General features: G+C 34.0%; 1 protein-coding gene across 5 annotated transcripts in view; it reads right to left on the reverse strand.

Moving 5' to 3' along the window:
* Positions 1 to 394: 394 nt before the first annotated feature.
* Positions 395 to 25,998, reverse strand: part of LOC113070586 (glutamate receptor-interacting protein 2-like) — a 163,410-nt gene continuing 137,806 nt past the window's right edge. For 4 of the 5 annotated variants that reach the window (XM_026243985.1, XM_026243984.1, XM_026243986.1 and 1 more), the window contains exons 10-24: positions 21,838 to 21,978; positions 20,196 to 20,348; positions 18,666 to 18,855; positions 16,731 to 16,876; positions 16,495 to 16,575; positions 14,109 to 14,172; positions 13,029 to 13,174; positions 11,493 to 11,637; positions 9,582 to 9,721; positions 9,320 to 9,490; positions 9,080 to 9,233; positions 8,608 to 8,725; positions 4,771 to 4,998; positions 3,467 to 3,613; positions 1,999 to 2,196 (exon numbers count right to left, since the gene is read on the reverse strand). In XM_026243985.1, coding sequence (XP_026099770.1) covers positions 1,999 to 2,196; positions 3,467 to 3,613; positions 4,771 to 4,998; positions 8,608 to 8,725; positions 9,080 to 9,233; positions 9,320 to 9,490; positions 9,582 to 9,721; positions 11,493 to 11,637; positions 13,029 to 13,174; positions 14,109 to 14,172; positions 16,495 to 16,575; positions 16,731 to 16,876; positions 18,666 to 18,855; positions 20,196 to 20,348; positions 21,838 to 21,978 — 2,222 coding nt within the window. Of the gene's footprint in view, positions 2,197 to 3,466; positions 3,614 to 4,770; positions 4,999 to 8,607; positions 8,726 to 9,079; positions 9,234 to 9,319; positions 9,491 to 9,581; positions 9,722 to 11,492; positions 11,638 to 13,028; positions 13,175 to 14,108; positions 14,173 to 16,494; positions 16,576 to 16,730; positions 16,877 to 18,665; positions 18,856 to 20,195; positions 20,349 to 21,837; positions 21,979 to 25,998 lie in introns of all 5 variants that reach the window. The other variant, XM_026243982.1, reaches the window with a different exon arrangement.

Here is a 25,998-nt window from a genome sequence, read left to right on the forward strand (position 1 = left end):
CACAATATTTACTATGATAAGCTTTTCAAGAAGTCAATGACAATGACAATTTCAGTTTTTTTTTTTTTTGCACAATATGCATTTATATATATATATATATATATATATATATATATATATATATATAAATGCATATTGTGCAATATAACCTGAAATGACTAATATTTATTTAAAAAAAACAAGAATTTTAAATGAGAAATGACTGACATGTTTAAAACTATGTACGTGCCATTTTTTGTTACATAATATTTTATGCAACATATTTAATCAAATATATTAATTTATATATATATATATATATATATATATATATATATATATATATATATATATATATATATATATATATATATATATATATATATATATATATATCATGTAATTTTATGACTATTGCAATAAAAAGTAATGGCACACTAAAATATAGCCTATTCATGTAAAATGCATACTCCTGAGAAGTAAGAAATGTGTAGTTGACAGAGAGGCTGTGAAGTCTTTGTTGGCAATATCAAACAGCAACTTTAGTTTTAAAGCAGCAGGCAGTCATCATGTGCATTGTTGTCATTTGCACTTGTGGCCTGAATCCTTGTTTGTATGTTTGTGTCTGACACAGAGGCAAATTTAGGTTTATTTGTAGGGAGTCTATAATGTTTATGCGTTTAGGGAACAAAGAATGGCGGTGTTTTGGGAGAAAGTACAATGTGTGCTCGAAGGTATTCCTGCAGTGACTCATCCAGGACTAAAACAAAAATAAAGCTTAATTTGTAGTTTTGTTTTGGAAGTAAAAACACTTGCCATTGAAAATGGAAACATAAGAAATGTTTACGTCTAATGGCGATCTACTTCAAAAGCAGAATTCTTTTCCTTTTTTGTAAACATTTGAACACAGTGTTTTTATCAAAAAAATAAATAAAGTAAACAGAAACACACCAAACAAAAAAGAAAAGAAAATTGTAGGAAAACAAAAATAGACATCTTGGCCACAAATTCAAAATTAAATTAAATGTTTCCTCGTTTAAAGTGAATGCAATCACATTACACTAATTCATACCTTCGTTTGAGGTTTGTAAAATGAGGGAAATGAATCAGCACAACATTGCATTACTTACTTAATCAAGAAAATTAATCAGTAATATGTTTGAAAAAACAAGGCAACAAATCAGCAGAACATAACCATGGTTAACTAAAACAAGGGAACAAATCAATATGACGTGGCCATTATTTATGAAAAAGAGAAAATGAATCGGTACAACATGGCCATGATTTACCAAAACTAGGGAATGAATCAGTACAATGCGAGTACGATTTACCAAAACTAGGGAATGAATCAGTACAATGAGAGTACGATTTACCAAAACTATGGAATGAATCAGTACAATGTGGCCACAATTTACTAAAACATGGAAATGAATCAGTAGAGCATGGCCACAATTTACTTAAACAAGGAAACAAATCATTAAAATGACAATGATTTATAAAAAAAATAACAAAGCAGTATAATGTGGATACAATTCACTGAAACAGGGGAACGAATCAGTGAAATGTGACTGTGATTTCCGAAAATGAAGGAATGAATCAGTACAATGTGACCACGATTTACAAAAACTTGGAGAATAATTAAGTCATGAGAATTAATTCTAATTTTGTGGCCATTATATTAATATTTTCCCCCGTATGATGTGCTAGGCTCCATAGTAAAGAAAAAAAATGGTTCGATGGGCGAAGTCCATTTATGGTTTGCATGTAGGCATTGTAGTAGTCCAATATATCTTTTTTTAGCTTTTTGTTTTGTTCTGCTTTAGAAAAAAAACTGGCTCAGATCCTTTCGAGTTTTGTACTGAAAACTGGCTCAAATCTTTAGTTGTTTCGTTTCCACGACCACTCTTTATAGTCTGGATATTTCAGTTTACTTGAGTTTTGTAATGAAACCAGTGAATGATGGCTTCTTCTGATTGTAACAAATGGTCCGGTGTGGTCATAGTCTGAGTTACCCAGTGGTCACAGGTCCAGCGTGCTGGTCTGGTGCTCACGGGAATGGCCTACGGGGTTGAAGTGTGGATGGCAGTCGTGGGGCTGAGCAACACCCGGCTGTGCTAATGGGTTTCGGCTAATCACCAGCTCAAGCTTGTCTCCGGCCTCTGTGATGAGGGGCACAGCCAAGCAGCAGTCGAAATCTCGCGTCCGCACGTGGTTCACCTGGTGGAAATATATTTAAATATCGGATTCAGTACACTTTTTTTAGATTTATTACATGATTATAAATGGCAACATCTTTATGAAGGGCCTTCTTTGTTTAGAATCATTTAGTATAAGAGTCTAAAAATTACATTTTGAATTCTCTTAACTACTAAGTGAAATAAAAGAAGTACCAAAATGACAAAAACTAAAAATTGGAATAAAAATAAATCTAAGGGGAGCTATATTTAAAAATGCACATAAAATTACTAATACAAAAATTTAAATGAAAACTGAAATTAACAAAAAAATAATAATTGCAAAAGATGAATAAATACTATAAAATTATATAAATAACACTGACGTAAGCATATGCTAATCAGCAGAATTTGGAGATATTTAGGACAACATTTTTCAAATCAAACTTTTTTTCTTAATGCAAAAAAAGTGGAAACAGAAACAAAATGCAAGCAAACAAACATCAAATCACAAAGCAACTGCCAGGATATGTCAGTTTTTCTTGAAAACAAAATCACAAGTATCAAAACTTTATTTATATATATATATATATATATATATATATATATATATATATATATATATATAATAAAACTGCATGAAGTATTTTGAGAGGAATACTCGTTTATAAGTTTGAAACAGCAGGAAAAAAAAGCAGCTACAGTATTAACAAATGATGATTTAATGACAAAATATTTTAAATGAATTTTCTTTTTTCTAAAATACTGACTTTTTTCTTTTCACAGAATTTTCCGTATGATTTTATAGACTTTATTGTTTTAGCAACTTTGGTAAATGTTTGCGTATGCAAAATAATTAACATTCTAACATTAATGTAACTTTGACTTTATCTGCAATAGAATTTGTTCAGACATTTTCAACCCATTATTAAATATGAAAACAAACATACAAAACCAGACACCATAAAGCAAGCACCTACAACTATGGTTGCAACTGTGGTTAACACACCAGAGCTGTTAAGTATAATCTTTGCACAGATTTAATCATTTCCACAGACAGTGAAGTGTGGCAGATTAGCAACAGGGGGATGCTCTTTTTTGACCACAAGTGCTGTGTAGCCACGCAGAAGATCCAGTCGAATCACTGTTTAACTCGACATGTCCTCCCAGAGTCAAACACCTACTGACGCTCTCATACCTCATTCTTGCCCTCTCAGATTGAGTTTATATTTAACCAAGCTGGGCAGATCATATAGCTGGAGAAAGGGAGGGGATGCTGGCAAACCAGTGTGTGGTGATCTGAGAAGAGGCACCTGAAGGATCCTGTCGTAGGGTTTGAGTCCAGCACGGTCCGCTGGACCTTCAGGTCTGATCATGTTCACGTAAACACCCTTTTCCAAGAAACCGTCCGATACGCTAAATCCAAAGTCATCGCTCTCTGGGTCTTTCATCACAGTCACCTGTAATTGTGTAACACAAAATGATTTGAACAATTCAGCTATGAGCTAATTTATTCTAAATATGTTCAGCAGATGATGTTGAAGTCTTAAAGGAACAGTTCACATAAAAATAAGTCCCTAGACTATAAAAAACACTATATCTATCTATCTTAAATTAAATATTTCATTAAATAGTTTAACTTTATTTAAGTTTCTAAAAAAAAATTGTCATGTTGCCCAGTAAAACATTTATGAGACACAAATATGCAGAATATTACATTCTTTACATCTTATGCAACATATTTTAAAGTATATTAACCTTATTTTAAAGATAATTTTACAAACCTGTATGCATTTATCTACATCTACTAAGCAAAACAAAAATCATAAAAACAAGACAAAAAAATTAAGCAAATCAATGAAAAGCAAAAAACAACAGAAACCATTTAAAAAATAAATAAACTAAACTAAAAACAAAAAATCCAAAATATTTCAATCAACTCCTAGGACATGTCGCTTTTCCTCTAAAATAATCAAACCAAGTGAAACAAAAACTAAAGCAACACAAACAAACAAAAAAATCTAATAAAAACAGTAAAATTAATCAAAGCAAAGCAAATAAAAAACGCAAAAGAAAAACAATGAATAAATAAAAATAAATCAATTAAGCAAAACAAAAAAAGCTAAACTCCAAAACAAAATTTTCAAAGCAGTTCCCAGGACATGTCATTAGCCATCTGAAATAATAAAAAAAACAAAAAAAAAAACAAAGGGAAACAAAAGCAAAGCAAAACAAAACAAAAAAAGCAAAACAACAAAACAAAATCTTCAAAGTAACTCCCTGGATATATCAACTTTCCTTGGAAATAAACCAAGGTTATGCTGATACAACAGATCTGTGCATATCATCATTTACCGGTTTCGCATGAACTTCATGAAGTATCTACAGGGAAAAATAACATTCTTAGCATGAAAACAAAATGTCAGGCTAAACCACATAAAAAGCACCTACAGTATTAACCAATGAGGAGTGAAAGATTAATCTCCCTGCCCTTTCCCAGGGACATTTTCAGACAAGATATATACTCCCAGTGGTTTCTAAAACCACCCATGCTGACCAACACTTGATCCACATACTGTTCAACTGTGTGTTCAACTTATGCTGCGTTTTGGCCCACCTTGTGCAGCTCTAACGGTGTGGGCGACAGGATGTCCTGGATCTCTTCTTTGATCCTCCGTGACTCCCAGGTCTTCTCGGACATACGGAGTGTGCTCTTGTTCTTGGTTTCGTTGAGGAGATGCGGGGCTTTTCTCAGAGGGCTGAGGTGAGGTTGGTTGACCGTCTCGCCGTGGGCCTTTCCACCCTCTACACCCAAACTCAGGGCACTGCCGGTCATTATCGACGCCTACGGGTGGAAAACCACCACAAACATTGATTCCTGCCTTCTCACAAGCCGACGTTCCCAAGTGCAATGAACTCCTGTCATGGAGAGGGCCTTTAGGCCATATGTAGTTTTAATAGGGAGCTCCTGATTGGCCTCTATTATTAAGAAATTATCTCATTTAATAAAACTCTATTAACCAGAAGTCGTGAAGCCCATCCTCATTTACATTTAATGAGCTCCAGATCCATTTATGCCCAATGAACTGCAACTGAAATGAGTGTTTACTGTGAGTTCTGGCATCTGTGCCTCTTTGAAACTGTAATTCAGTGGGTTTTACTAACTCAATCCAATACACATAGGATCAGTGTGGATCAACGCTTACGAAATTACTTTCAAAACACAGTTAATGTACAAAAAATTGCAGATTACTTGGAAAGCTGCAGCCCATTACGCCTCATGACATAATTTGAGATTTGTGCTGGTTTGCACTTTCAGTAATACGTGATTTTGGGAACATAACTACAACAGATACTTCTGTAAAGTCCCTCAGAAACCACAAAGCAGCCATTCTCTTAACCTATGTGTTGTGCTGGACATTGTTTACAAAATTAATTGCTCCCAATCAAAAAACAGTATATCATCATCAAACTTTGGATTCAGTCTTTTTGTCAACTTCTCTTCTTTGAATTAGCACAGGCTTCGTTTCTCTTTTTGGATTTGGTTGATCATAGGCCTCATTGATCTGAGCTTATGTGTGTTTCCTGATTTGCTAGTGTTTGTTTTACTCTTAGTTATTACACTTTATACTCCCTTTGGATCCTCCTTATCTCACCTTTGTCCTCGCAGAATTGCAACACATCTGTTTTTAAGTGAAAACGCCTTTTTTGTTGCAAATATATATCAGTTAGCTAAACTTCGGTTAGTTGCTAGGGTAAAATTTAAGTGCTACATTAAACTAAAACATAAAATAAATGGAAAACTATTAAAACCTAAAATCAAACAAAATACTACAAATGACAAAAACTAATACAAGTTTACTAAAATGTAAAATAAAAAAAAATGTAAATGTATTTTAAAAAGTTCACCATCACTGGAAAAAAGAGCTGTAGAAACTACTCTCATTTAGAAGCTGATTGTAAATTTCACAATAACAAAGATATGGCAGGTAACACATTGACTTGAACTGTAAAGTTTTACGTAGGAAGACTAAAATAGTGTTTTACTTGTAAAATGTACTCCAATAATCTTTTAACATAGTGTTCATGTTGTCCCAAGTCTGTATGGCTCGCTTTATTCTGTTCAGCACAAAAGAAGACATTGTGAAGAATGTCCTGGCTGCTCTTTTCCATGAACAAATACCAAAAAGTTCTGCCATTTTATATACAAAATATTTCAAATATAATTAATATGAATATGAATTTATAGATCTAAACGTACAAATACTTTAAAATATTTATATTGGGGGTTTATTTATGTTTATTTGTAATTTCATGTTGAACTTTTTACAGTTTAACAAAAAATTGACATGAAACCTGTAACGACTGCATATCTGAATAGACATGGATGCAAAATATATTTCAATTTCAGTATTTTGCACACATAAAGCTACCATGCGGCTTCATAAAAATAGGTTATTATACAGTTATTATACTGTCATTCACTACTGAAAAGAGACAAAACATATCCTTTTGTCTTCCATGGAAAACAGAAAGTCAGGTATCGATGAAGAAACGTGTCATCTATGGCTGACCTCGCTAGTCAGTGTCATCACACATCTGATAAAAACACTTCCCATGCTTTCGTAATTGTCATCGGTTGGTTGTGTAAGAACGGAGCTCATTGTTTTGAGCAAGCAGGCGTGAAATGAGACATCAGTCAGTATGCAGAGACTTTGTGTGATTTTGTGGTGACAAGAGTGTAGTGATTGGTGATTTGGGATTTCCAACTTAAAAAGGGAATTCACAAGAACCACCTGCAAATGCTGGTGGCGGTGTATATTTGCATTCGATGTCTGCTGTGTTTAAGCACTCGACTCACTACAGGAATTATGTAAATAAGGTAAGGATACAAGCACAGGCCAAAAATTTTAAATACAAAAATTGTTCACGGAAAAATTCCTCATGTTGCGGGCCAGATTTGAGTGCTTTGTTGTGGAAGACGCGGCGGACTAACACAATCTGACTTTATTTACTGGGACTGTACAGCATTGCTCAACTGCTGATTTCCAAAGGTTTTGAGTCATTTCTTGGTTTAGAAGGTCATAGAAAACTATCGTGGAATTTATATTTTGCTATTGGATCAAACAGGAACTCAAAAATGATATTTGCAGTAGTTTCCATTTCCATAACTACAAACGTTTGCCCAACAATGATGACTACTGCTTCTTGAAATGTAAAACAGGTCCATTAACATATTAAAGGTGCAATGCGTAATATTTACAACATTCTAAACATAAATTCAATATAATATACATACAGGTAACTATGATTTCAGAGGTGTATAAACAACTTAATAAACCATAATGTTTCTATTACTTTAGATTGAGCTATTTCTTTCTACATACCCCTTACATGGAAGTCGCCACCATGTTTCTACAGTAGCCCTAAATGGACAAACTGCTCTACAGAGCACGTTTCGTAACTTTGTTTTTCTTGTGGATAAAACACTGACACAATGATAAACAAGTACATTAACATTTGCAATACCATCGATGTATTGAATAATTAAGTAAATATAATTCCTTGATTTACCTTTGTAAAGCAATCTCATTGCTCTCTGCTATCTTTACCAATGACATCTTTACCTGTGTCAGTCACAGCAGCTTCTCTAAAGGGAGGGGTGAGCGGGGGACTGAGCTGTTGGATGCGATTCGCAACCTCACTGCTAGATGCTGCTAAAATGTGCACAACCTCACCACTAGATACCACTAAAATGTACACAACCTCACCACTAGATGCTGCTAAAATGTGCACAACCTCACCACTAGATGCTGCTAAAATGTGCACAACCTCACCACTAGATACCACTAAAATGTACACAACCTCACAACTAGATGCCTCTAAAATTTACACAACCTCACCGCTAGATGCCTCTAAAATTTACACAACCTCACCACTAGATGCTGCTAAAATGTGCACAACCTCACCACTAGATACCACTAAAATGTACACAACCTCACCACTAGATGCTGCTAAAATGTGCACAACCTCACCACTAGATACCACTAAAATGTACACAACCTCACCGCTAGATGCCGCTAAAATTTACACAACCTCACTGCTAGCTGCTGCTAAAATTTACACAACCTCACCGCTAGATGCCGCTAAAATTTACACAACCTCACTGCTAGCTGCTAAATGCGCTAAGATTTACACAACCTCACCGCTAGATGCCGCTGAAATTTACATAACCTGACCACTAGATGCCACTAAAATGTACACACTGCACCTTTAATTCATGATATTTAATCAATTTGTGCTTTTGTTTAATGTGTTAAATGACTCTTACATAACTGATCATCATCACACTGCAATTGCAAACTATCAACTTTTGTCTTCAGAGAAATGCTATCAATCCTCTTATTTGTTAATTTTGTAACCCATGAGATGATTGAAGACGTTCTCGGTTTACCTCGATCTCGCGCAGGAGCTCGGACTGGCCGCAGGTCTCCAGGTCTTCCAGGGCCTGGCACCAGAAACTGTCCTCCTGCTCCATCATGAGGCCGTCGGCATGCGGCTGGCTGCTGTATCTGCGGCAGACGCACACATCACAGTCAATGAGGGTCAAGGCACTTTAGCTGGCTCCCACATCAGAGGAGCATCCTGAGAGAAACTGAAGAGGGACTGCTATGATATTAAGACTTCCCCATCATAAGTAGTGATTTACCGAGTATTAATTAACTTATAATTTTGCAGAGTGTTCATGCTGCTCCTTTACTTAAGTGGTATAGACTTTTGAACAAAAAAAAGTGTATGATATCAACTATAAAATTATAGTTAAATACAGATTTTTAATTAGTTAATTGCTAAAATAAATGATAAATATAATTTCAAATAAATGCATTAAAAACTAAAATATTTAACGATCACCAAAAATGTCTCACCCGGCAGCTTTGTCCCAGTCGTCCTCACTGAATCCTCCGTCACTGAAGGGGTAGTTCTTGCGGCGGGACGGAGGAGGCGTGCTGTTCCTCTGCTTGCTGTTACGCCACTCGTGAGGGTGTAGCGCAATCCCAGCGGCCTGATGGGTGTAGGCACCTTCGGAGGAGCATCAGGTCACACGTTTGACTGAGTCTGTCAGCAGATGAACGAACATCGGCCCGGCGTGAGGAGACTGGACTCACCTTGGCTGCTGTAACCCCCGTCGATCCCCGAGCCGTCCCACGACTCCATGGCCGAATCCACGCTGGGGATGGTGGTGGAATAAATGTCCGACAGTTTATTGGTCTTCTGCGAGTCGGTCATGTCGTCCTCGTTATCGCTGAGCTCATTATCCAGATCGTTCTTATCATCTGCTGCAGAAGGAGGAATCACAGTTATCTGATGATCAAATATGAGTAACATAATATAAATGGTAATAACAACAATACTAAAACAACTACTTACTGTCGGTCAGTTTCTTGATCTTGAGGGTGACGGTTTCTCCTGCCATCTGCAGCAGGTGTATGGCTTCACTGAGCGGCTTCCCCTTCAGACTGACGCTGTTGATGGCCAGAATACGATCGCCAACGTGAATGGCTCCAGTCCTGGGAGAACAGAGCACAACCACACAATCATGAACTCTTTGGTGCTTCTTCAGCTGTGGACAATCATCCAGACTTTCAGAATCCAAACCGGAGACACAACGTGTCCATAACTGAAGAAACATCTGTCTGTTTCTGAATGCACTTAGAAGCATTGTATATTTGGAGCTCGCATTGTCAATACATGTTTGGCCTCAGTAGCTGTGTGTGTGTTTGTGTGTGTGTGTGTGTGTGTGTGGTATAGTCTTTAATGGTCAGTTCATACAGAAGATGACCTTTTATCAGGATCAGCAAATACATGTAATAACCCATTTATGAGAACCTGGGATATCATTTTAGAGTCACAGACGCCGCTTTTCTTTGCAAACCAAGCTGGACACAGTTATGAGTATAAAACTCTAGCAGGGCTGTTAACATCAACTAATGACAAAAAACATTCAGAAAAACATTGTGAGCTGTGTGCTATATAATAATAATAATAATAATAATAATAATAATATACTTGTTTTTTTACGCAAAAATATTTAATATGACTGAGTAAACTATTATCCTTTGAACTATTTATAGTAATATTTATATAACAATATTTATAATAACTATTTATTATAACATAATGATAATAACATAATGCTATAACACAAACATTAATAATAACAAAAAGTAATAATAATAATAATAATAATAATAATAATAATAATAATAATAATAATTTCATCTAAATTTATGTATTCTATTCAACTGAAAATATTTAGTATGACTTAATTACCCTAATAATAATAATAATAATAATAATAAATTATTATTATTATTATTATTATTATTATTAAATTCTACTGTTAATTATGACTAATCAATAATTCCAAATTAACATTTTTTATTTTTTATTAATAATTTAAAATTTAGCTGAAATACCATGATGATGATAATAACATTAATAATAATAATAGTAGTAATAATAATAATAATAATAATAATAATAATAATTTCATCTAAATTTATGTATTCTATTCAACTGAAAATATTTAGTATGACTTAATTACCCTAATAATAATAATAATAATAATAAATTATTATTATTATTAAATTCTACTGTTAATTATGAGTAATCAATAATTCCAAATTAACATTTTTTTATTAATAATTTAAAATTTAGCTGAAATACCATGATGATGATGATGATGATGATGATAATAATAATAATAATAATTATTATTATTATTATTATTATTACCATCACTACTACTGTTAATTATGAGCAGTCAATAATTCCAAACTGACTGGTTTTATTCACATTAAAAAATACATTTAGCTTAAATAACCTGATTATTATTATTATTATTATTATTATTATTATTATTATTATTATTATTATTAATAAATATCACTGTTAATTATGAGTAATCAATAATTCCAAATAGACTGGGTTTTATTCACATAAAAATATTTTATACAGCCGAATTACCCTTATTATTATTATTATTATTATTATTATTATTATTATTATTGCCACTGTTAATTCTGTAATTCATTGATAGAGTCAGAAAGCGAGGGCAGCATGTGTGTATCTAGTTTGAGGGCAGCTGAGGAGGATACATGTGGGTATGGGAAGCCAAACACACTAAATGTGGACAAAACAGAGAAATGTTTCCTGCGAGCATTGATGAATGAGGAAATGTGCTTCGAGCCGTGCTGGTGCTGGTGAGATCAGACTGATTGAGCTCTGTAACTTCTGGTGTGTTTGGTTTAGGGTCCATCAGTGTGTCCCGTGGCTCACCTCTCAGCGAGACCCCTCTTGGTCAGGCCTGAGATGATGATGGGGTCGAAGGGCTCCTCGGTGCCGGAGATGGTGATGCCCAGCGGGCCGCCGTAGCGCTTCAGCTCCACCGTGTAGATGATGGAGCCGGACGACTCCTGCTCGTCTGGACAGAGGACACACTTCTGCTGTCACACGTCACACTACACTCAACTGACACGCATTCACTTCAACATATTCTGAATATCCAATGAATAATTGAACACTGTGAACAGAAGAGCTCAGTGTTTACATCTCTTGATTTGCTCCTGGTGCTGCGAAACAAAACAAAGGTTAAACAAAAGACATCTTCATTTCAAAGCAACGATAAAACGTTTCGATTGATCTGCATCTCTGACCACAGATGGTGTTTTACCCTCATAACAACAAAAAAAAAAAACAGGTATAAAAAAGTTACTACGTAATTCCCATCCTTGTATTATTTTTATAGTTTTTAATGGTTTACTATTGTTCTCAGTGTGGAAAATAGTAAAAATAAAGAGTGAGTAGGTGTGGCCAATGTTTGATTGACAGGATTCTTTCTCTATGGTTGCATTTGGCGTTTGAAGTAGACAAGCGTTAATATACTGACACCTGGCGGTCAGATGTTGAATTACACACCGACATGATTTCTGTATGATTTTCAAATTACATGTTTAAAATCAAAATAGGGAATTTTATTTTGGATTGACTGATTTTATTTTGGAAACACTTGACCCGGTCATATTTCATATTTCATCCTATATTTCTAACAGACAAAACACTAAACTAAATGTATTTATATTTTCTTTTGTATTTTATTGTTGTATTTTATTTCCTTCAGTATAAATGACAAGAAAAAGTAACAAATGACAATTAAAAATAAAAAAAAATATATTTATAAGAGACAAAAACAACAACATACAAATAAAATATGAGCAAATATAACTATAAAATATATTCCTCATTCTATAACACATAGTATTATGCACAAAGAAAGCCTATTTGTGGACCACAAACATTTTTATGCAAATACACAATCGGGATAATAATGTAATATTTACTTTTTAACCATGAACTCATATGGATTTCATTTTTATTTTGCTTTAATCTTTATCATTTGGAACCATTATTTATAAAAATGTTAGTAATGTGAAGCATGTAAAACGTTATGATGATGACTTCTAAAATAAAAAAAAGGATTTATATTTCGAATAGTCTAAATAAATATATATAATATAAATAAATCAAAGTTACTCTAAAACAGTATTTTGCATAAAGAAACCTATTTGTTTAATATAATGTACTGTACGTATGAGGATAATAATGCACTATATTACTTAAAAAGTAAACTCTTATTATGATGAGAATTTAAAAAAAACTGGGAGGAATATAATATCACAATGCAAAATAATGTCCCCTGTGTGATACACGGTCCTATTTCTTTCTTTTTGAATATGAAACAGGACGTTCACAAGATCTTGGCATGTTCTGAAGCTGGACTGCAGGTCACACACACACACACACACACACACACACCTGAGTTGTCCTCGTCCTTGCGGATTTTGAGTTTGAGCAGGTCTTCGCTCTGCTGCAGGATCTGGACGGCGTCCTCCATGGAGCAGTTCTCCAGACGGATGTTATCTATGGCCAGCAGCTTGTCTCCGGGCTCCAGAGTTCCTGTTCTGCAGGAAGAAACCATGAAACGTGCTTCAGTCTCACAAACAAACACTGAGCACATCTGTGGAGCGAGCCAACAACTGAGAGTCTACTTGACTCTCTGCAACGCAAAGCTTTTTCAACAAACAAGAAAAGGGATTTATATTTCAAAAAGACAAAAACAAGTAAAATACATATCAATGCATTCTAGTGTGTGTGTATGTATAATTTTGATTATAAATGTTGATTTTATTTCATAAAAAAGGGAAAAAAAAGGAAAGCACACTACTTCCAAGTTTTACTGAAGTATATATGCGGAGTTTGTCTCCCTCTACAGGATATTACAAACACATATTTAGCATTTTGTTCTTGCATCTAAAATATGTGAAATATTTCAGCATCAGACGTTTCAGTTGATATTTTACATATTCCAATTTTTTTTTGTTTGTGTGTTAGGAAGAAATATTATAAATATAATAAAATATAAACAACAACAACAAAAAAAAAAAACTAATATATAAAGATAAATGTAGTAAAATAATAAATATAAAACTTTATATTTCATATAAATATAATAGATTTATAATATAATAAAAATAAAATGTTATGTTATGATTTTATATATATATATATATATATATATATATATATATATATATATATATATATAAAATCAGGATTTACATTTCTATAAGCAAACACTTTAGCATACAGAAAGTAGAAAAATGAATAAAATAATATGAATTTATATTTTAGAAGGCAAAACAGTAAAATAAAATAAATTGAATATTTGTATTACTAAAGGGCAAAATAATTTCTAAGAGTAAAAATATTTTATATGTAATGCAAAAATGAATAATAATAAATTAAGTAAAAGATTTGAAATATTTGAACATAAAGAAAGCATATTTATAGGCTCATAAACAGTTTCTGCCAGTATTGTTAAGTGTTGGTTCATACCTGTGTGCCATGCTGCCTTTTTTAATGTCAGATATGATGAGAGGCTCTCCTGGTTTCTTACTGGCTGTAGAAAGATGGGAAAACACAACACAAGTGTTTCAGCACATCACACACACACACACACACACACACACACACACTAAAACACACCCCCACAAACACGGTTTCAAGGGGAAAATGTAACTCTTATCTGGATCCAGCTTGAGCGTGAGCCAGACGTTCAGAGGGAATATTTTGCACAGATGGAATAAAACATTTTAAGAACTGGATTCAATAACAAATGTAAAAACTCCCTGCGTCCAGTGGCAGCGTTTCTTCTATAAGTATATATATTTATATATATAGTGCTGTCAATCAATAATAAAAAACTACTAATTAATATAGATTAATCCCACATAACATAACATTTTTAATATGCTTTTATAGTGCAATAATTTCACATACAATCTTCAAATTAATGTACAAACCACATAAAGACAGTATATTTGTAATATTTACTTAATGGCATCTTTTATTATGACTAAATGCCAGTAACACTGATACCAATAAATATAATTTCTCTATAAAAAAAAAAAAAAAAATTAAATAAAAATGAAAATTCCCCCTAAAATGTAACCATTAACTATAGCCATTCAACATTACATTATAATTAAGAGCCATCAATTTAAACATTTATTAGACTTAAAAAAATCAAATCTGATTCCAGCTCTTGTCTTCCACTCAAAGTTTCTCACACATATTACTTTACACCAAGCAGAGCATTTTAGGATGTTTCCGACATCTGAAGGACAAGATAAGAACCGCGCTCAAACACTCGAGCAGTGAATCTGACAGAAACGGTCAAGAGTCTTTCCACCGGTGGATGACTGAGTGACTGTGGTACGAATGCTAAGCCTGTGATTCATACCAGCCCTCATGCAAGTATAATACAAGTTTAATGGCCCATGATGCCTCAGTGTTTATGCCGTAAAGAAGCTTTAGAGCAACGTCAGATGGAAAGAAGCCAGACAGACCCAAGAGCTCCAGTAAACAGGCCCACGGAAAGCCCGCGAGAGCCCTGTAAACACTTGCTCTGAAAAATGAGTCTGTGTTGATCAGGGCTCGTGTAACACTGTGACACGCACCAGATGGGACGCCCCGTATCGGGAGGGTCTGGACACGGACATGCTCCGTCAGGGAAACCCATTCGCAGACGTGTTTAATGACCGGAGAGGATGTCAAAACATTTGTGTGGGTTTATTTTCCGTGCGTTCGGGGATATAAAGTTTTACTACATCTTGGCGAGTTCGAGAAGTGAAACCGAGAATGGTAAAACAGGCCAGGGAGAGAGGGATCTTAAAATCTCCCCCCAAAAAAGAATGGTTTAAATGTTTTTTTAGTTTTTTTTTGTGTGTGTTTGGGGGTTAACAGATCCGGAAAGCATAATGAAAAATTCAGCTGTTTTTCCAATACGTGATATGACTTTAAGAACATCAATGCAAATGTGTAATCCTAAAGTGAACTTGCATAAATTTATCCTTAAATGACACAAGCCATCATTTATTTTAAATTGTAATAATGTTTGATATCATTACTGTTCCTGTGGTATTTTTAATTAAGCAAATGCAGCCTTGGTGAGCATTAGAGACTTTCAAAAACTTAAAAAAAAAACAATTTTCAAACTTTTGATCAGCAGCGCGTATGCAAATTATTATTTGTCTTATCATTATTATTACTATAGCAAAATAGCATCAAAGTGACTTGGTTTAACTTTGAATTGTTTTTTATTTTTGACCATTATTTTTAAGATATATTTGTAAATATTACAATAATACAAGATTATCTTGCATACCTTTAAACTAGATCCACAAACTATTGCTTGGGTATAATTATGATTAATAAATCAGGTTTTGTATCCAAATCGCCAGGAAACATTACATGTGTGATGGTGGCAAGTGCAGATGTTAACATTCAATTTATAAAAAATAAAATAAATGAATAAAAACACATTTGCAAAGTCTAAGTGTTTTGCAGGTTAAAATCATTTGCAGGTTATTGTGAGAAAGATAAATAAAAGTTGTGATGCCTGTAGATAAAAAAAAGTTCGGTAGCACTTTTGTACATACTATGTACTTATTATAGTAATTACAATAACTATGTAATAACTAGGTACTAACCCTGAACCTAACCCTAAACCTAACCCTACCCCATGTAGTTACCTTGTATTACCAGAACTTTCTTAGATAAATACACTGTAACTACATGTTAGTACACGTACTGTAAAATAAAGTGCAACCGAAAGTTCTTACCAAAATATGGTGTAATGTTGACCAAACTAAATGAAGAAGTTCCCCAGACTCTTGACGTCAAAACTAAGCCGCTGCAATTTACCAATGCGAGGTCTTACCGCTGATTGTGATGCCCAGTTCCACTCCTCTCTTCTTCTGCAGCTTCACGTGGAATGTTCCACTGCTAGGCACAACAGATTCTGGCCATACAACAAAAACAACACTATGATCGAGTACAAACACAAGCGCAACGGCTTTAAAATACAGTGACAAAATCATGTCTTAGGAACTCTTGGTGGAAAACAGAGCAATTAGTTTTTTAAGAGCTTGGTGGTGAACGTGAAACCTCACTAACCTGCTACATCAAACTCAATCTCTAGCGTGACCTTATTGGCCAGAGCTGCATCCCGGAGCAGCTGATTGGCCTCTTCCAGCGTTCCGTCTTCTGTAGGAATTCCGTTGATGGATAAGACTCTGTCTCCCACCTGGAGAAGCCCACACCTGCCAATCAAAATAAGACAGAAGGACTCAGAAGCTACTGTTCCCTTACTCCAGCGTCTACATCACTGTCAGTCCAAACGCCCCTTAAATGGAAAGTTCTGCCAAAAATCATTTACTCACCCTCAAACCGTTCCACACCTGTGTGAATTGTTTTTTTTTTTTGGAAGATATTTTGAAGAATGTTGGTAACCAAACAGCTGACATTAGCCATTGACTTCCATAGTATTTATTTCCATAATATGGAAGCCAATAGCTACAGTATCATCAACAGTTTGGTTACCAACATTCATGAATGACCACGTAATTCGAATAATGCTTTTAAATGGCCGGTTTCTGGACAAAAGAATGTGCAAAGTGGACCAGACTTCATGCCAATAGTCAAAAAGTCTGACTAAAAAACTGATTTTAGAGGTTGATTTGTATCAAACACAATGATAAAAATGCACGATTTACAGTAAGTGTATTGTTTTCTCAGGTTTCTATATGCAAGCCCAGTGTCACTGTTGGAAACCATGTGTTTATGAAAGAGAAAAACTGACTTGACATGCCCAAACACCACACATTTTAATAAAAAGAAAATAAAAAAAGAACGAAAGAAACTGAGACAGCTGTTGACATTCAGTAAGAAGAGCTATAGTTAGCAAAATGCTAGCCAAGTGTTAGCAAAACAGTCGTAATAGCACCTTTGTAGCAATTTAGTTTCCTACAATTTCTTCTGACAAATAAAAAAAAAAAAAAAAAAAAACATGAGAAAATTGCTGACAAACAGTAAGAGTTTAGAGCCATAGTTAGGAAAAAAAAATTGTGCCAAACAGCTGATGTAGCACCTTTGTGTCAAAGAATAAAGAAAATGAGACCCAAATGAGACTACTACCAAATGCTAGCAAAAGTTAGCAAAGCATCTGACACGACAACTTAGTTTCAGGTGATTCTTCTACAATTCTCCCAAAAGAAGAGACAAAAACAAGACCAATATTATCATAAAAGTTTAACGCTATAGCTAGCAAAATGTTAGCAAAAATTTGTATCAGCTAGATGATTCTCCTTAATCCTTTGGTCAAATAAAATGAGACTCAAATGAGACTACTGATAAAACAGTAAAGGCTTAGAGCTATAAAATGAATGTGGATAGCATAGAGCAGATAATTTGGTCTCTTAAGAATCTGACCAGAAAAGTGTAAAGTCCGTATTGAGATTTTTGACTTTTGATTGAAATCTTTGGTATTTTGGCAAATGCAATTTGATACATTATTGAGAGCTCTTGTGAAACTCTACAAGAGGTCCAAGATTAGTATTGGTATTAGTATAATAAAATAATAATAATAATTAGGATCCATCTGCTCTCCATTTAGTCTCATAGGTGTCTAGGAAAAAACATACGAGATGTTAAAGCGATTCTTTCTTTCAGACTGACTTTCGTTTTGGAGACATTTCCCTCCCATTAAGAGCACAAAGTGTGACAAAGACACATTTCAACCTCTTAAATTAAAAATGAAAGTCTCTTTCTTAAACATCACTGATAAAAGACGTGATTTTTCTGCTGAGTGTTGACCCAGATTCGCCGTTCGTATCACATCCAGCTTGATCATTTTCAACTGTCAGAGTACGCTGACTCTGTCATAAGGCATAAGTGTAAAAAAAAATTAAAACACTGATATCGTTACAAGATCTGCTTGCATTTTTAATGGAATCTCTGTCCATTGAGGCACCTTATAGTGTTCATATGTGCTTGAGTGTGCATGGATGGCTGGGTTTTGAGTACATGGTTGAGTTAACATTTGGGACGTACCTTTCGGCCGAGCTGTCTGGCTCTATGAAGCGGATAAGAGGGGGTGCAGAGAGGGTCTCTGTTGCAAATATTCCACCTTGGAGCTGAACCCCGAACCCATTTAGAGGGTCTCCTCTCAGAGTGACCTCACTGGACTCGGTGTGGACGATCTGACCACCAGGGCCCACAGAACTTGAGGCTAAAGATACAGCTAAACGGAGAGAAAAATAGATGCGTAAAACTGTTTTTTTTTGTTAATCCATTGAGGGGCTGTTCACAAAGAAGGTGTTTTTTGATTGTTCGTTTTGAACATTGAACATTGAACATTGTGTGCAAGATCCTGTGAAAGACATAAGATGTGAGGGCAATGGTCAAATAAATTCAGTGTGAAAGGCCCCTACTTTTTTTCCAAAACCAATTAAAAGTCCAAGATGGAGGAATGAAATGAGATAAAAGTAGAATTATTCAGTATTAAGCATATAAAAAAAGAATAGATTCAATCTGTGTGTGATATATACTGTAACACAGTGCTTTGTGTTGTTAGCTTAGCAATATGCTAACATTTTTTTTTTTTAATGATAGATAAAAACTAATAAAATCAATTTAATAAAAACTAGATTATTTACTCAGTGTTTGTGTTCACTGTGTTTTAGTGATAGGGCTAAGTGTTGTTAGCTTAGCAACATGCTAATGTCCAACTCTACTAAAAGTTTAACTGATAGACAAAAATAGATATTTATATGTACTATGTGTTGCAGTCTCTGTCATCCAACTCTGTAAATAAAATAAAAAAAATGTAATTGATAAATACAACTAGTTCAATGCAATAAAAAATATTATTTACCCAAAACATGTGCTTATGTATTGTGACAATGCTTAGACTGTGGAGTTGTTATCTAAGCAACATGCTAACATCTAACTACACAGGTGACTAAAATACATCAACCAATAGATAAAAACAGTCTAATTTAAAAAAAAAAATTATTTACCTAATATGTGTTTGTGTTATGTATTGTATAAAATGTCTACAGTACTGTGTTCTTAGCTTAGCAAACATGCTAACACCTAACTCTGAAGATAATAAATTGTTTTAGCTAAAAATTGGGAAAAAAACCTCCACTAATAATACAATGCAATACTAACTATGTATGTTCAACTAAATATAACTTTGTGGTGCCGTTATCAATATGATCTTCCCAACATCACTTTCACAAGTTTTTGCGCCCATCCAAACTTAATTGTTAATTTTAAGCAAACTTGGCTTGCTCTCCTCAGCAGAAGTTCAACCTCCCATTGTGGTACTACACAGAGAGAAAATAACAGAGATAGAGGAGATATAGGGAGGTGGAAGGATGCTGGAAGAACTGTTTCTGGGATGGAGCAATGATTGCCTCTTACTTGTTATGATGACAGTACTAAATGATTATGCTCTTCCCAATTCATTTAGAACTTCATTTAATGAACCATTAAATCCATCACTTATGAGATGTCCTGAAATGCATTAAGATGCTTTTAGAGCATGTCAAAGAGAAAACCCATCCAGTCACCTACAGGAGCTTTTGTGCTCTTTTTTCCGTTGTCGTCTCTTTAGCATAGAGTTCCGTGGGCTCATGGGAGGAGCGGCCCGGGGCAGCGTGTTCGAACCCTGGCTGGTCATGCCTGATGTGGTAGTGGACCCAGGAGAGAAGTTAGTGCAGACTACCGCTAGAGAGAACCAAGGAAAGGAGAGAGAAAGTCAGGCAGTGTAGCTGCATTTAAAAAATTATAAATCAAAGAGATGGTAATGGTCCAAGAGACTGAGCGGCTCACTGCAGGTTAATGATCCATAGTCTATTGGTCCCTTGCTAGTCTTTGCAGATCTATGCACTAAGCATTTGTTATTTAAGAGGACGTTATATTGGATTTGGAGGTAACCCCTGGGAGGTGGATGTCTGGATTAAGAACAATATTCCATATTAACGTAATGCTATTTAACTTGTAAATGAAGATGGATGACTTCAACTAGAGAGGTAGATTATCTGAAGAAAATGGGACTTGCTCAGTAAAAACAGCATTTTGGTGCTGGAAACCCAGGCTAAAAAAAAAAAAGAATGCTTAAAAGCATAAAATAACATTGGGGTCATATTTGTGATATAGAAATTTCAGAGCAAAATATGTCAATATTATTGTCAGTACGGTAGTGATGTATGAAGCACAGGTTATAAAGAAGCCACATTCAAACCATGGACGTGGACATGGACGAAATCTGCAAGAAGATTTTTGCGCTCATGCAAAACTCGCAACGACTGGATATTGTCTTTGAAATTTCACGCAAATTTATGTGAACAACTTTACACAAGCAAAATCTGAGAAGGAAACCTTTTTGCCTTAATGAGAAACTCCCAATTGTGCAGACTAATGACTGGATAATTGGCAACAAAATTTCTGAATGATTTCGCAATACCAACTTGAACACAGACAAAATCTGAAAGGGAAACTTCTATGCCCTCATGTCAAACTATTAATCAAACTCCTATTTCATTAACTTAATATCATCTATGAAATTTTGTGTGAATTTGTATGACTAACTGGAAACACGAGTGAAACTTGCAAAGCAAAAAATATTTTACCCTCACATGAAAATACGCGTAGACTGCTATTTAATGACTGGACATCGTACATGAAATGTTGCATGACCAACTTGAACACAGTCAACATCTGCAAAGGAAACTTTTTCGCCCTCATGCTAAACTCCTAATCATGCAGACTCCTATTTAAATTGCATTCAAATGTATGCGAATTTGCATTATTAATGTGTACACTAACAAAATATGTGATGAAAATGTTCTTCTTTATGCGGAACTCCCAGTTGTGTAGAGTCATATTTAAGGTTCAAAATATTATTTGCAATATTTGTGTGAATTATCATGACCAATTTGAACACAAGCTAAATTTTAAAAACTATTTTTGTTCTCATGCAAATACGCGTAGTCCTATTTTAATGATTAGATATCGTCTTTGACAATTTGCTCGAAATTTTTACAATCAACTTAAAAAAACTAACTAAATCTACATAAGGAACATTTGTTGTGAAATGCCCCGTCATGAAAAAAAAAAAAAATATATATATATATATATATATAATATGTATAACTAGTCAAATCATCTTCATAAAGCATGTGGTAAAAGTGTAAAAATGATGTACTGTAGTTACATTTGCAGTAATCCTGAGAGCTGGACGGGTTACTGGAAGCAGAGGTCCATGTCATTGTCTTACAGTGACCAGGATGTTGAGAATGGCAGTAGTTCACACAGGGGTCCCAACAGTGTGGGTGGTCGCTTTTCTGAATTTTCACTAAACACAGAAAATTGATTACTAAATTGAGTTATTAATTACATGATTCTCAGAATAAATAGCAAAATACAACGTTTATATAAAATACATGCACACAAACACAAACACTCTCTCTCTCTCTCTCGTTCTCTGTGGCTTTCTCTCTGTATTGTTCACATTAATCCTCATTTAAACACTGAAAATCCATCATTCGGAGTCTTGGGGGTCTGTTGAAGTCACATTCGAGTGATAATATTCGTCCCTAATACTGGTCTGTGTAAAATGATTGTGCATGCAAAACAATGAGGAAGCTCATCAGCAAACAGGCTAATGAAGTCCTGCTGCTAGAGGCAGGCCGTATAATTGAGTGCCTCTGTGTGCGTGTATGTGCTTGTTCTCATTTGTTCTGCAGTATCTCCAAGCACTCATAATGCAGTGGGTCTGACAGGAGCAGAAGACTGAATTTAAAAGACAGTAAAATTAATTTAATGAATTAAACAAGCACACTTGAAACAAGTAATTTATTACAGGGCAGTGGTTCGCTAGTGGTTTTGCTTCGGGAAGCAGATTCTGGACATCAAGGGTTGACGCAACGCAAGGTCAAAATTGTTTATCAAGCAACAAATGGGAAATCTATTAATATTACCATGAACTTGGAGATTATGAACAAAACATAGGTTTAATATTATAATTACGACTTTGTCTGATAAATGCAATACAAAACTAATTTTATATCTCATTTCTTGTGACTTTTTTGCACGTAATTGGTTGTTGTTTTTTCTCATAATTGGGATTTTTATTTATTTATTTTCTCGTAATTTGCGACTATTTTGTAACTGTGACTTTATTTGCTGTAATTGCAACTTCGTCTCGTGGCTGACTTCATTTGTAATAATGATATCTTTGCGACTACAGTATCTCTTGTAAGTTTGGCTCCATTTCTCATAATTAAGATTATTTCTCTTAATTGCAACCGTCTTATAACTGTGACAATTTCTTATAACTGGAGCTATTTATGTAATGGTGACTACATTTCTTGTAATTGCCACTTTATTTAATTTACTGAAACTGTGAATTCATTTTTTAATGAATGTTATTGCAACTACAGTATCTTCTAGCTGTGGCTTTGTTCTCATTATTTATTTCTAATGATATTTATTTACAATTTTTTTTTATTAAAAAATAAATTGCATAGAAAGGGTCATATATAAATGTCAAAAATATTATTCACAATAAACAGAACAAGCCGACCCCCCCCCATTCATTGTAATTGCGTTTTTATTACAAAAGTTAGGATTTTATAATTGCGACTAACTTATTTTGTAATGCTTATAATTGCACATAATTTCTCATAATAGCGACTACATCTCATAACTTAATTTCTCATAATTGCAACATGGTTTCTAATAATTCTGAAATTATTTCTCATAATCCCAACCATCTTATAATTACAACATTATTTATGACAACTGCAACATAATTTCTCTTAATTGCGACCTTATTTCTCAATTGTGACTACATCTTATTTAAATATGATTTAAATCTCAAATCTCAACGAACTCTTAATTTCTCGTAATTACAGGCTTTTATATCTAACAATTGTGATTTTAGATCCCATACATAATTGCCATTTCTCAAAACTGCCTGTTATTTTTTATGTAATGTGTGACTATTATTATTTTAATAGATTATTTTAAATTTTATAATCTTTGAAACATTTCTATAAAATACATAAAACTGTATACATAAAACACCAAGTCTCTTTAGATAACAATAAATATATCTGAACTCATTGCTGGAACTAACAAGCTTAGCATATAAGACAGATCCAATTTTTTAACTTGCTGGAAAACCCTCAAGCTTGAAGCTAGTTTGGTCCAAGTTGGTCATTAGCTGGTTGACCAAAAACTTTCCAAAAACTGCCAGCTGGTTTGTTGATGGTCCAAGGTGGTTTACCTGTTTAGACCTTCAACAAACCAGCTGCCATGTTTAAAATTTCAGGACCAACTTGGGATTTTCCAGCAGGGTATTAATAATGTGAAACGCCCTAACTAAGTAATATGACATTCAACAACTTAGCTTTAACGTAGCTTAGCTTTACCCTCCTCCATCTCTGGAAAACCATAAGAAGCTTTAAAACACTCTTAGAGATGTGTGTATTTGTGTGTGTGGTTACACTTTAAGGTTTTAATGAAGTCTGCTCACTACTTCTTTAATCTTTGGTACATTACTAAACAAACCTTTAAACTTTTGCACATATTAGCATTCTATTAGCATTATGTTTGTATTTATTTTTATTTTTTTTGCCACACAAAATGTGACAAGACGTTGAGAAATGGCACTTTCAGACAGATTTTCACAAGCCAGGTTAAATACTACTATCGGTTCGTCTGAGCACCAATGAGGCATCTTCTAATGTTTGAGCGCTAAATCCCTCTTCCTTGTGGCTTATGCTAAGCTCGTCCGCTACGTCTCTAAGAAACACAACTCTGTCTCTTGATGTGGGAATTGAGAACACCAGGAACGATGACGGTAAAGTCTCCCACGCAGGCTGATGTGACGGGAGCTTAATTTGAGTAAGGAGATTACAATAATGCTTTTTTAAGACCACGTCATTTACTGAACCAGCAGGTGACTGACACTAAGGTTATATGCAGTGGTTCAGGCTAATTTGGTAATAAACTGTATGTAGTTTAATTCTGTATCGCAGAATACAGACATACTACACAAATTTATAATCAAACAAACTACCATCTTGCCATGTTCCATCCAAAGTGGGATGTGTAACATGGGTCAGTGACATAAAACTATTAATATATTCAGAAACACATTAAAAATGCATTTCCTACATAGAATGACTTGAAATTAAAACGACAAAGTAATCGTAATACAAATGGTTGTTATTAAAAATAATACTGTATAAATTGTAATAAAATATGACAAATATTTGTATATAAATGTTTGTATACAAATATATGTATTAAAAATGTATGCAATAAAATTTAGCCAAAATGTCGTAAAGGATTGGAAAATTATACATAAGAAATGATGTCAGAGAGTTCTGTGGCATTTCTCATAAAGTCACAATTATGAGAAATAATGCTGCAGTTGTTATAAAGGTAAATTATTTTATCGTCATTTTGAATACTGTTTCTTGTAACTGTGACTTAATTTCTCATAAATTAGACTTTATCTCTCAAATTTGCAGCTAAATCTCATAACTGTTACATTATTGTTGTGATTGCAACTTTATTTCATAATTCTGCCATTATTTTCAGAATAATATTGCAATTATTTCTCATAACTGTCTCTTTTCTTGCAAAAAATAATTTCTTGTAAATGTGATTATATTACATAATTGCGTCACGATTTCTCATAATTTCTATAAAACGGGAAATGATGTCATAGAGTAGTAAATACATCTATTGAAATATTATAAATTGTCTTCTGCATTAAAAAGGCATTTTCCCTTGAAAATTAAAAAACTTGCGCAATTTAAAATGTGTTGTAGTAAAGTTATTTTAAAAAAGTCATTAAATGTAAACTTTTTGTTGTTTTTCAAAACCATATAAAGCCATTGTGAATACAGATATTACATTTCTAAGAGATTGGCACATTTAAAAACTTTTTTCAGGTCATAATGCACACAATAAATGGCAAGCGCAAATCTAAATGTCTACTTCAAACTCGTGTAATGTTATATCAGAGTTGCTTTGGATAAAAATGTCTACGAAATATGCAAATATATTAAAATGTACATGTTCTATTCTTCCTCACTTGAAATCCCCGGATCTCAAAGATGGCAATCCCAAATGGGCTTGTTACCAGACGTATTTTCTTTTCTTTCCCTAACAAGGTCAGCTACAACATTTGCATATATAAAATGTAGTCATATGGCGAAATATCAAGCTTCATTTATTTCCTGGGTGAAGTTTCTATGTATTATCGACACGGCTCTGCGAGTGGGTGTCAATTCTTGATTGAAGTCCTGCCGGGGCTCAAAGTTCACACTCGCAAATATGTTTTTCTATCATTACAGCC

This window comes from Carassius auratus, unplaced genomic scaffold (genome assembly GCF_003368295.1).
Source record: "Carassius auratus strain Wakin unplaced genomic scaffold, ASM336829v1 scaf_tig00004584, whole genome shotgun sequence".
Lineage (NCBI taxonomy): Eukaryota > Metazoa > Chordata > Actinopteri > Cypriniformes > Cyprinidae > Carassius > Carassius auratus.